Raw genomic sequence first — 13,248 nt, 5'->3', positions numbered from 1 at the left:
ATTCCCCACCATGTGTTTTGGAGGTTGAAGTTGTCCAGAATACATCTTTTAAATGCACAAAGATGCGTACAGAATAATATAGTGAACCCACAAATTCTTTTCACCATGCCTGCTTGACAGTAGTCAGTACCTTGTCACATTTGCTTCATCTATCCTTTTTTCATTTGCTGAAGTATTTCAAAGCAAATCTGAGATAACATGTCATTTTTCCCCCTACTTCAGTGTGTATCTCTAAAAAATATGAATTTTTATTTTTTTTGAGAGAGTGAGAGGGAAAGGAAGGGAGGGTGAGAAGCATCAACTCGTTGTTGCTTTCACTTTAGTTCATTGATTGTTTCTCATGTGCCTTGACTGGGGCTGAGCCAGTGTCCCCTTGCTCAAGCCCATGACGTTTGGGCTCAAGCTGGCAGGTGAGTTTTGCGATTGTGTGGACAATTCCCTGACTCAAGCCAGTGACCCTGCGCTCAGAACTAGTGACCTTCAAACCAGCAACCAGCATCTAGGTCGATGCTAATCCATTGTGCCACCATCGATCAGGCTATTTACTGATTTTAGAAAGAAAGGGGGGGGGGGAGAAAAGGAGATATCAATTTGTTGTTCAACTTATATATACATTCATTGGTAAATTGTTGTATGTGCCCTTCCTGGGGGTTTGAAACCACAACCTTGGCACATTGGGACGATGCTATGACCAACTGAGGTACCCGGCCAGGGCAAAATTACAAAAATTCTTTAGCATCATTTAATACACACTCCGTAATCAAAGTTTCCCGGTTGTCTAAAACTTATTTTATGGTGGTTAGTTTGAGTCGAGTTTGATTAGTCTCACACTTGACATTTTTTTTTTATCCTGTGTCTTCAGCCCGCCTTTATCCAGGGCAGTTCCCCTCTTTTTCCCCTCCATTGGCTTACCTAGCAAACCATGTCAGTTCTATAGATTGTCCAGTGAAGGGTTTTTTAAGGTCTTTACTGATGTTTTATAAGATGATTTTGGAAGAACTATGAAGGTTTTTTGAGGGGAAGAAGGAGGCAAAATTAGAAACAGCAGAGGTCCTCTTGATGGTAGAATTATGGGTGATTTTTACATCCTATACTTATAAATTGTTTGAATATTTTTTTGTGATTGACATTTTTTTTATATAAGACGGAGGCAAGGAGAGAGAGACAGGAACATTGAGCTGTTTCTGTATGTGCCTTGACCAGGGATCGAACCGTAACGTCATTTTTACAGTCAAATATTTCTACTTCAGGAAAGGAAGAAAAAGGCTTTGCAATAGGAAAACCAATTTGGACCCTGTTCCTGAAAACGGGGTAGTGAGGACCTGAGCTGTGGGGTGGAGGCGGGTGGAGGCGGGTGGAGGCGGCCTGGAGCTGTTCTGAAGGCAAGAGCACAGGCTCAGAGGGTGGCCGTGGACTCAGAGGGCAGCACCGGAGCGGACTTGGGATTCTGGCTTGAGCTGTTGGGTGGGTGAGGGTGCATCAGTGGAAGACAAAAATTATAAGAAAAATGATATGGTAATGGGCGTGGCTCAGGCGGTGAGATCAGTGTGGGGCATACTGAGTGTGCCCAGTTTGTGAGGTAGACTGGAGATGTGTATACAGATCTGAAGCTTAGGAGAGGGAGTCCTTTGGTTTGGGAGTCACCAATTGGGTGTCAGTGTGCATGGAAGAGTTCACAAGTGAAGAGTGAGGAACAGTTTTTACGTGTGGGTGGAGGGGAGGGCCCAGGAAGGAGAAGGAAAAGAGCGGCCAGAGGTTTTGAAGAGCTAGAAGAGATAACAAGGAATGTCCAGAGTCAGGGGCAGGGCTGGATCCTGGAGGGCTGAGGGGCGGGGGAGTGGGTCTCCAGCACACGTGGAGACTGGAGGGGTGACTGAGGTTGGGTTTATTTGTTTTTTAACTGGTAAAATACTATGTGTGTGACATAAAAGCTGTCATTTTAACTTGACAGTCCAGTGTACAGTTTAGTGGCCTTAACTGCAGTCATGTTGTACAGCCGTCACCAGGCTGCACATGGTAGATGGAGATGGAGTTGTCTGCGTGTGTTTCCAGGGACAGTCAGATACATACCTCTGCTTACTGAGAGGCCAGTCCTTTGCAAAAGCCACTACTCTTAGAAACCTTTCCCCTGGCCTAGGTAACCCAGCTGGTTAGAGTGTTGTCCCCATACACCAAGGTTGTGGGTTTGATCCCAGTCAGGGCACATAAAAGAATCAACCAATGAATGCATAAATTAGTAGAACAACAAATCAGTGTTTCTTTCTCTCTACCTTCCTCTCTAAAATCAATAAATAAAATTTTCAAAAATTTCAAAAAACAATTTTTAAAAATTTTTTGACAGAGAGAGTCAGAGAAAGGTATAGATAGGGATAGATAGGGATAGACAGGAAAGGAAGAGAGACGAGAAACATCAGTTCTTCGTTGCAACACCTTAGTTGTTCATTGATTGCTTTTTCATATGTGCCTTGACTGGGGAGCACATATGAGAAATGCAGAGCGAATGATCCCTTGCTCAAACTAATGACCTTGGGCTTCAGGCCAGCAACTGTGGGCTTCAAGCTAGCGACCTTTGGGCTCAAGCCAGCAACCACGGGGTCATGTCTGATGCCACGCGCAAGTCGGATGAGCCCACACTCAAGCCGGTGACCTCGGCTTTTCAAACCAGGGTCCTCCGCCTGATCAGGCTCAAAAACACTTCTTTAAAAAAAAAAAAAAAAAAGAAACCTTTCATTGCTGTCCATCTACTTCCCTTTTTTCTCCTTTGAATCTCTGTTATACTTAGCTTTTTATGACACTATCTTGGTCTCGGTACAGTTATCATAGGTTGGTGAGGAAGAGGAGCTACTATGGTCTAGGCCCTGTGCCACATTTAGCCTTGCTTCTTGAGGCACCAGTACGGTCCCCACGGCTTGGTGCACGAGCCTTCTGTAAGGGAAAGAATGGAAGTTTAGTGTCAGTGAGAAGCTGACATCAGGATAATTAATAGAGTAGAGTGGGGGACTGGCAGTCAAGCTGTAGGGAAGAAGCTGAACCACTTCGCCTGTCCCTGGTCAAGTCTGGTAACAACACTGCCTCTATATTTGGAAATGGAAACAACTGGATTTCTAAGAGCACCCTTGTGTGCCCCCCTACCCCTACTTTAACCATCCCCCAAGAGGCCCAAGGTGTAATTTGGGCCTCTTGCTATTGAGTTTATGTTCCACTCTTCTGTCAAGAGCCCTGCTGAAAGCACCTTGGTTAACTGATTACTGAAGTACCAAAGCCTTAGAGATTTCATTTAAGTACACACTGAGCCACAGCAGTGTTCGTGTGTTAGTTTAAGCTGCTCTGGAAAAGTGAGTTTCCAAAACAAGGAGAGAACAACTGGTTCTCTGTACAGAGCAAACCCCCTCAGGAACCTTGACTTTGGCCCTGAGTGCCCGATTTTAGAAGGAGGCACAGAGAGCTGGGGACTTGAGCTTCAGCTCTCATGTGGGCAGGGTCCTGGGAGACCTACATGTTCTCCCACTACTTCCTCACAGAGACCTGTGGGGCAGCACTCCTTACTCCCATTTTACTGGTGGGTTGCTACTTACATACTTCCCACAGCTGGTTGGTTGAACCGGGGTTTCTGCTATATACTGAGGGAATTGAGAAATTGGAGCACGTTGCAGGGAGAGGCAGGCAACACTGTGAGAAGGTGTGGATGCCCTGTAGCAGGAGGAACATTTAGCCAGATGATGAGAAAATGTGGGAAGATCTTCAAATATTTGAATAGACCTGACTACTTTAGTCAGAAGTAGCATGATGGCAGTGGAAAAGGTATAGACTTTAGACTCACACATCAAGTCTACCATCTGTTCGGGTCATAAGCTTTTCAGGGTTAAAGATGACGTCTCACCTGTCTCTGCATTGCCATGCCACCAGGCTTAGATACTGAGTAGGGTTGCTGGGTGAATAGGAGGCACTTGGAATAAACAAATGTGAATAAAGACATCTTCCCCTTTCTTGACCTCTCTATTTCCACCAGTACTTGGACCTATATAAAGTGACCTGTCTCTACCTCCTATCCCATATTTATTTTCTGTTACTGCTTTAACAAATTAACCACAAACTTCAAGTCTTAAAACAACACAAATTTATTATTTTCTAGTTGTTCAGTTCAAGTCTGAAATGGGCCTCACTGTGCTAAAGTCGGTGTCCGCAGAACTGTGGCCTTCCTGGACGCTCTACGTTGAGGACTGAATCCTTGTCTTTTCCAGCTTCTACAGGGCACCCACATCCCCTGGCCTGTGGCCGCCTTCCATTGTTAAAGGCAGCAACATCTGGCCAGCTCTTTCTGGCATCATGTCATTCTGACACTGACTCTTCCATTATTATTATTATTATAGTTTAAAATTTTTATTAATTTTAGAAAGAGAGAAACGGGGGGGGGGGGGCAGGAACATTGGTCTGTTACTTCTGTGCCCTGACTAGAGATCAAAGCAGCAGCCTCTGCTTCAGAGCCATGCTCTAACAAAACAAGCCATCTGGCCAGGGCCCTGCCTCTTCCATTATTAAAGCATAGTTTGATAATGTGGGCTCACCCAGATAATTCAGGATTGCTCTACTGTTTTAGGTCATCTAATTAGCAACCTTAATAATTCTTTGTCATGTTAACATATTCACAGGGATTAGGACTGCTTATCATTGGGGGATCATTTTGTTTATCACACATCCTAGTACGAATGTCCTTTCACAAGCTTTCCTCTCTGTCTGTAAAACCATACACCGCCCCTATCCTAAAATGTAATTGGAGGAAATTTCCTTCTCAAACTGTAGTAATTCCTTCCCTTGATCTTCTCAAAAATAGCCTCTGTGAAGTATTTACTCCTTGGTTCCTTACTCTCTGTCTGATGGAATTTCTCTCTCAGAAAAAGCCCTGACACCTCCCACATGCCAAGTGCGTGGGGCACTTCCTGCCCAGCAGTTCTGTATTCTTTGTCCCCCTGTGGATTTTCCCTCCTGGAAACCCTCCCCTTTTCTTTCTTGTGTTCCTCCTACCAGTCTGCTTCTAAATCTCTTTTTTTCTCTTCTTCCTCCTCTCCTGGAAAGCTCGGTCTCCAGTCAGCTTTTCTTCCATTGATGATCTTATATACTTCCATGATTTTAATTCTGAACCTGATGTTGAGGATTCCCAGGTCTGTGGCTCTTACTCGGACCTCTTCTATGAACCTCCTGTCTGAATTTCTTATTAAGCCTCTTGGCAAATGAAGGACCCACAGATACCGGGCTGTGTGAACCACATGCAGTGTGTTTAACTCGGCTTTTACTACTCGCCTTCATCCACATGAGTTCTCTTAAGTCTTCCTTGGTGACTCAGGCTAGAAATCCCCACCACCTCTGCTTCTTTCATCCTTATTCCTTAACTTCCTTGTTTCTGCCACTTCCCAGGTTTAGGCCAGTCATGTAGCTGGTCTTCAAAGGGGGGTACAAGATTACTGAGGTGCAGGAATAAATAATGGAACTTTAAAAATCGTTATACAGTTTATTTTTGTTTGAAAACTTGCAGAAGTACCTTAGTATGTATAATGGATTAATAAGTATACATATGGGGGGGTGCATGTCCCTAAATTTTGTTTTCTTTTATAGCACTGTCAAATTTGATGAGTGAGTTTTTCAGTTTGTTTTAGCTAAAGAACCATTTGTTTAAGTGAAATCTTAATCCTTTAAAAAAGTCAAAAGCAGGGCAGTTCTGGTTGGCCCTGCCTGTTCACTAATGGAGGCTCTCGAGGGCCTTTTTGATGTACATTTGGAAACCACTAGCACTAATCAATGTGGTTTAGAGCTGATTAAAAGTCTCTGATCATCTGGGTCTTCTTCATGGACATCAGTAGTAAGAGGTTCCTAACGTCCTCACTCTTCTAGCACATTCCTTCCCCCTGAGTCACCATCACCCCTGTAAGTGGGATCATGTCCTGTTAGACCATTTCTTCACACCTTCCTTTCCTGGGCAAACGTTTGCACTCCATCTTCTCAGTAAATCTTTCTTGAATGAATGGGCACATGGATACTGACACTTGGTTAATTTTATGTTTGGAAGAGTAGACTCTGTTCTTAACATTCTCAGGTGCTGTGAGGTCGCACACGGTGTCTGTAGGCCCAGGCCAAGGTGGCACTGAGTGCTGTCTCGTCTCTGCAGCACTTGAAGGCATTGGTGTCTGTCATAGTTGCAAAGGGACCTTCTTTCAGGCCTCATTTCCTTGGTTAATAGATTGTACTTAACCCATGTCTCCTAATGTCGATATAACAAAGATTTTTAAATAGGTGGATTAGAAAGAAACGCTTCTGTGGTATTACTGACTCAGTCCTGTACATCTTAAACCTCATTACATTTGCTCTGACATTATGTAAATGAAGCATGAAGTCAACCTTTCCTTTTGCAGGGAGGCCAGAGGTGCAGATGGCTCTGTCCTGGCTGATATTCTCCCCTGGAGATGAGGGATGAGTGGCGTTAGCCTGAGCTGAGGCCTCCACAGTGCCTTAGGAGAAGTTGGCCTGTTTTATCCTTAATGGGTCAGCCATTCCTCACTCCTTGAATGTTCTCTAACCTTTCAAACCGAGATGACCCAGCTGCCTGGCACTTTATAACAGGTGCTGCTGGCCTTCTGGTCCAAGAAGAGGGGCATCAGAGTTTCTGTTGGGCTCTCAGATGCAGTCTCATGACAGTGACTTAGAGTTGGGGTCATGACTGTCTTTTAGAGCTAGAGTAGGTTTATTTATTTATTTATTTTCAATTTTTTTCTTTTTCTGAAGCTGGAAACGGGGAGGCAGCCAGACTCCCACATGCGCCCGACCGGGATCCACCCGGCACGCCAACCAGGGTGCGATGCTCTGCCCATCTGGGGCGTTGCACTGTTGCAACCAGAGCCACTCTAGCACCTGAGGCAGAGGCCACAGAGCCATCCCCAGCGCCTGGGCCATCTTTGCTCCAATGGAGCCTCAGCTGCGGGAGGGGAAGAGAGAGACAGAGAGGAAGGAGAGGGGGAGGGGTGGAGAAGCAGATGGGTGCTTCTCCTGTGTGCCCTGGCCGGGAATCGAACCCGGGACTTCCGCATGCCCGGCCGACCCTCTACCACTGAGCCAACTGGCCAGGGCTGGTTTATTTTTGATACATTTGTTTCAGGCTGCTTATGAGAAGGCCAGGACCCACACTAACTAGGCACAAATTTTGCTGTAAAATGTTTACATAATCCTAGTTTAGACTGGTTTGCATCAAGGCATTGTCATTTTGTTTTTCTAAGACGGGTGTTTCTATGTTTGGTTTCTATTTTTTGTGTCTTTCTCTGCCTGCTCCTTCCCTCGATTTTCATTGTAAGACTAACTTTTGCTGTGTCCCCAAGTGGAGACAAGACCAATTTGACTCCTAATTATGGTTTGCCCAGGTTGCGGATGAATACATGTTTTCCCTGGGGGAGAATAAGAAGTCTAAGGGCCGACGTCAGCCCTTAAGCAAGCTTCCCCGCCACCACCCGCTTGTGCTGCAGGATTGTGTCAGTGATGATGGTAAGTGTTGTCTTCTCTCTTCACCTGGGAGAGTGGCTCACCACCTTGGGGCTTGGTCTGGTGGATCACAGGAGGCCAAGCTAAGAGCTGAGGTGGGCCTTTGGCCTAGCTTTTTCTCCAAATACTCCATAAACAGGGCAGGATTTCTTTTGACACCTAATTTATTATCACACTTCATTATATGTTGAGTGTCTTGGAATGTTCCTAATGCAGGATAAATGCTTGTAGGTTCTTCCCTTTCTTCTCCTAGGAGGTACAAAACTGATTTTTTTTTTAAGATGACAGATTCTGTCACCTAGGCCAAGCCCTGTGCTGAATGGGCTACAAAGATAACAGATGTGTCTGTGCCCTGGGTGGGGGTGGGGCTCACCGGGTAGTAGGGCAAATTGACAGGAAAACAGATCTAAAGGAAGGAAATGGTAATCCTGGCAGGGGTACAGCTTGAGTAACCATTGAAGAAGAAAAATAGGAAGATTCATAGTATTCAGAAGAACCAATTTAGTGTGGCTGGTATAAGAATTGAAGGAATGTTGAGTGATGGGTGTGGTTATTGTGAGGCTAATGAGCGAGGACTTTTTCTCTTTGGCATTCAGAAGCCTTTGAAACAGAAGAGGAACTAACCATTTAGTCTTTTTTACATGAAAAAGATTGAGCCTCCTGTTTGCATCTTGCAGGTAGCTTTGAGATGATCAAATGGTTTTTTGTCAGGGTCTTTTTGAGATTTGAGGGTCTGAATAGGATGGTGGAAATAGGGATGAGGGAAGGGGTTATAGTGAAGATGTTGAGAAGGTAAAGTCAGCTGGATTTGGCAATTGGATGTGGAGTTGTGAGGGTGGTAGGGAAGGGAGAGGCATGAGTTAAGTGCCTCCTTAGTTTCTAGCTGTGGTTGGCTTTGGAAAAACCTCTGTTCAGTGTCCGGAGGGTGTAGACTTGGGGTGTACGGAGGTGGTCTGTGATACCTTCATGAGTAAATATGGCCACTCAGGGAGTGGTGTAGTGGGTAGTGAGTGGAGGCTGGGGTTAGGAGAACAGAGGAGGAAGAGGATCCTGGGAAGGAGACAGATGGGGTGTAGGCAGGGATGTAGAGAACCTGGAAGTGACTGTTATCTGCACAGCGTGATCTCCTGTGCTGCCTGGAGCCCAGAGATCCAGTAAGATTAGTGCCAATGAACCTCTGTTACTCTCGGCTGATGGCAGGCCCTTTCCGACTCTTTCCTGTCCTTCCTGGTGCTGTGGGCTGGGTGGGAACGTCCAGAGCCTCATCAGTCTTCTGCTTCACAGGCCCCACGTTCATTTTTTCTGATGTCACTGCCCATCTCTACTGTTTTCCTTGGTAGAAGGTTTATAAGCTGGGTGGGGAAAGTGTCTTAAGATCATATGGTTAGAATAGGCCAGATCTTGAGGCAATCTTAAGTCCTCTGATCTTCCTCCAGCCCAGAAAGGGGCGTTAAGTTTTCTGAATAGCAACAGCTTAGCTTCATGATTTCTCCATCATGTTTTAAAGTAATAATAGGTTCCAGAAAATCAGAACAGCAGAAAAGTTTAAGAGGACAACAAAATTACCCTGTAAAGGTGATCACTGTGAACATTATAATGAGTTAATCTTACTGATTCTCGGTCAGATAATAAATTATGTCCATGTGTGTCTTTTTATAATACTGTAACTGAGTTTGACCATTGGTAGTGCAGTGGATAGAGCATAGACCTGGGATGCTGAAGTTCCAGGTTTGAAACCCCAAGGTTGCTGGCTTGAACACAGGTTCACCAATTTGAGCATGGGGTCGCCAGCTTGAGCGTGGGATCATCACCATGATCCAAGGTTGCTGGCTTGAGCATGTGGTCACTGGCTCGCTTGAGCCTCTCCGCCCCAAGGCATGTATGAAAAGCAATCAATGAACAACTAAAGTGATACAACCATGAGTTGATGCTTTTCATCTCTCTCCTCCCTCTCTCTCCTTTCCTCTCTCTTTTTTTCTCAAATAAATGAATAATGTAATTGAGATCGTAATATACAGCCCCCCAACTTTTTATGATAAAAACTTTCAAATGTGGAAAAGTTGGAAAAATAAGAACACTGTGTGCCTGTGCCCTGCATTCCACAGTTATAAGCATTTTGCCATAATTGCTTTCTGTCCCCACTTACATTGTTTATATGCATACTACATACATAGTTGCCTTATCATTTGAAAGTAAGGAAAGTAAGTGGTAGTCATCCAGTCATTTCACTTGAAGTACATGATAGTCATCTCCTAAGAAGTATTACCTCCTATATAAACACGATATTATCACACCTAGGAAAATAAGTGGTAATTTCATATCCTCTAGTCTTCAGTCCAGATTCATTTTTTTCCTGCTAAGCTGCAAAATGTGTTTTATAGCTTTTTTCCTTTCAATCAGTACAAACCAAACTAGGGTAACACATTTGGAACTTTTGTTTCTTTAGTCTCTTTTAGCCTGGTGTGTCCTTCCCCCACTTAAAAGTTTTTTTTGATCCAGACATACCATATTCAGTGAAATGCACACATCTTAACTGAATAGCTCAATCAAGGTTTATATATGTAAACTGTAAATGTTTGACTCCTGCAGTTTACACAGAACATAGTGAATATTTCTCATCATCATTTAGTATTCACAAATGGAATGATTTGTGGCCACTTACTGGTTTTGTAAACAGAACAGGTGTCGTCAGTGTGTTAATTTTTCTCTTGTGATTGTCAGGCTGTCTGTTTCTGATTCTTCAGTCCTGTTTTGGTCACTCTTCCTTTGGCCAGGATGCAGAGAGTATCTGTGCTTTGGTTTGGCACCATGGTTCCTGGCCGGGCCTGACGATGGGGCTTGTAGGGATTGATTTTAATTGTCTACATCTGTTTCACTATTCTATGGTACCCTCACTGAGGTCACACTCATGGCAGCTGCCAGATCCCTTTAAATTAAACATGACTTTAAAGGTGGACTAGATAACTATTTATCTGCACTGAGCCCTGAGCTGGAACTGTCAGAAGTGAAAAAATAGATGGGCACCTAGTGCAAGCTTATACCAGCGCATTCCTGGGCTGCTCTGCATGGATCTGCAGGGCCTCTAGGAAAGCACTTCTGTCTGGGAAGAACCAAGAAGATCCTTGGAGGGGTTGTAGCTGGGGATTGCTGATGGCCACATAGGGCTGGCCCCATGAGCTGCTCCATGTGGGCCTGGCACAGAGCTAGGCTCCTGTCACATGTTTCATACTTGGACCTTTCTTTGAATGTGCTTGCCAGACTTGGGGAGCATTTAGAGAAACACTTTGGGCATCAGTTTCTTTTGATATTTGCTGCTGCTTCTGCCCATCATTGCCCTCATTCACTCTTAACATTAGAGTTATGGGGTCTCCCTTACCTTCTTGACCTTGTTTCTACTGAGAGGTGGTGGGCTATGCCAATCTCTCACTGATTTGGGGGAGCTGGGAAGTGGGCATCTTTAACACTTCTGTCTTGTTTTGTGAGCGGGTTTTTGTTTTCCATTCAGCAATGTGTCCCTTTCTTTTGGGAAGATGTCCTTGCCCAGGCAGTACTGAGGCTCAGTGATGTATATGCTCTGCTGTCTAGATTAGTGAAGAGATACAAATTTGTTCTCTAGACCAGGAGTCTATAACGGACCAGATAGTAAATATTTCAGGCTTTGTAGGCCTATGCCTCTGCTACATATTCTTTTTTCCTCGAACCCTTTGAAAATGCAAAAAGCGTTCTTGGTTCCCCAAGTGGGCTAGACTTGCTCCATGTGCCAGTCTCTGGTCTAGACTCAAGGTGTTAAATCCTGTGGCTGGCATAAGGCTTCATCTTAGACACACTCTGCCCTCCTCTAAGGTAGAGCCAGAAGGGTTGGTGAGGCCAAAGGACTGGACTTGCTGACATATTGGATGCAGCCAGTAATACTGTTGTAGGTGGTGTTTCACTCTGCTGCCCTTGGCAGAGAGGGGTCAATGCTGGCAGCTGGAAGCGGTGAGGAGAGCTGCTGAACTTCTGCGGCAACAGGGAAAGTACAAACCATAAATCATTCTGGCCAGAGAACGGGCTGCAGGCAGGACTCCCTGCATGTTTTTCAAGTATTGACAGGTTTCTTAAAAATCACTTCTGCCCTTTGCCTTCATCACCTGTAGGATCTTGGGGTTAGTCCAAATCTGGGATCAAGAGTCCTGGTTGAGCTCATCTGCTCTCTAGGCAGAGCCAGGGATGTGCTAACTCATGTCTGCTTCCTTATCTAGAGACATCTGAACAGCTGACCCCCGAGGAAGAGGCTGAGGAGACCGAGGCCTGGGCCAAGCCCTTGAGCCAACTATGGCAGAACCGACCTCCGAATTTTGAGGCTGAGAAGGAATTCAATGAGACCATGGCCCAGCAGGCCCCTCACTGCTCCATCTGTATGATCTTTCAGACTTACCATCAGGTGAGCCCCTCTGTTTGCCCAGGACCAGCAGTTAGAGGGAAGCTAGGTTTAATTGTGGTACATAGCTTGTCACTGGTTGTCCAGAGAAAGGCATGTTTTCTAGTGTCTCTGCCCCTTCTGTGTACTGATGGGGTTTCTCAGGCAGGTAACAGGGCAGTGCTAGTTTTCACTGGAGAATGCTTTGGAGAAGATCTGATGATGTGGCCTAGTTGCGCGCGTGCGTGTGTGTAGGGGGGATTCCCTTTGCCTCTGGGCACTCACACTGTTTGCAGAGGACTCTGCTCTTTTGTTGTTCTAGTCAGTGATTATTCCTTCCAGGTGATTTGTAGTCCTGGCCCCTCAGTCTGGAGGGGGCAGTGTTTCTCTCTACTACAATCTGAATTTCAGATGAAAAGCCAAATCCTCTAATGTTCTTCACTTTCCCACCGCCACAGTAGATATAGGCAGTAGTCAAAAGGAACTTGGGGTTTAGGAGCAGAGGGCTTGTGGGAGGGTGGGGTTGGGAAGGTGCTGAGGGTGAGCTCAGCTGTGCCCCTCCTGTTCCCTGGGCATTTGATGGCTTCACTATTTTGGGTCTCTGGGTCTAACTTAGAGTCTAGCCAAGACGGCATCTACAGTGGCATGTCCAAGGTGACCAGCTCAGTCTCAGCTGTGCCCAGGGTGATGTGTAGGTAACCAGTCTTTTGATGGTGGTTAAAAGTGGCATGGCTGCCACTGAGCCTGACAGGGTGCCAAATTCATGCTTGCCAAAGAATGGAGCCTCAGACCAACGCACTTTGGATTGAACTCACTATTTCTTTCCATTGACAAAAAGCAAAACTGAAGACTTGTACATGCCCTTTGCCCGTGAGAAGAAGTGAAAGGCTTGACTGTACTACCAGCAGATCTACTGAGTGGGGTTCAGAGTTTTGTGAGTGGCTTAAGCTTAGGGTTGACATATTTCTGGGTGCCATCCTTGGAATGGGGTGATAGTGCCATCCAGCGGCAAAGCCAGCAGATATTCATAGACAGATGTTTGTCGAGAAGTACGTGGACGTAATGTTCTTCCTGAAGGGTCCCCGAGCGGGAATCGCAGGTTGGGCTGCAGCTCAGGTGACCTGTGGACATGGACCACAAGAGGAAATCAGTGCTGGCCCATGGGGAGCACCTGCTGTGGGTGATCTCCCTGGGAGGGGCCTCCATGTGGTGCAGCACACAGGGGAGCCCACAGTAGCAGCCTTGCTAACATCGCAGTGCATTTTATTACCACTTTGTTTGGGAAGATTGAAATCCCAGTTGCCTCTTACCTCGCTCCCTTTTCGCAG

The 13,248-nt window shown here is 45.6% G+C and overlaps 1 protein-coding gene across 3 annotated transcripts in view; it reads left to right on the top strand.

Moving 5' to 3' along the window:
• The window catches only part of KDM4A (lysine demethylase 4A), a 47,124-nt gene that overhangs the window by 20,416 nt on the left and 13,460 nt on the right, over positions 1-13,248 (top strand). For all 3 annotated transcript variants that reach the window (XM_066269417.1, XM_066269418.1, XM_066269419.1), the window contains 2 exons: positions 7,404-7,524; positions 11,763-11,944. In XM_066269417.1, coding sequence (XP_066125514.1) covers positions 7,404-7,524; positions 11,763-11,944 — 303 coding nt within the window. The remainder of the gene's footprint in view (positions 1-7,403; positions 7,525-11,762; positions 11,945-13,248) is intronic.

The sequence above is a fragment of the Saccopteryx bilineata genome, chromosome 3 (assembly GCF_036850765.1).
Source record: "Saccopteryx bilineata isolate mSacBil1 chromosome 3, mSacBil1_pri_phased_curated, whole genome shotgun sequence".
In the NCBI taxonomy this organism is placed as follows: domain Eukaryota; kingdom Metazoa; phylum Chordata; class Mammalia; order Chiroptera; family Emballonuridae; genus Saccopteryx; species Saccopteryx bilineata.
Note: the sequence above shows the minus strand (reverse complement) of the source record. Positions and strands in the feature narration are given on the sequence as shown.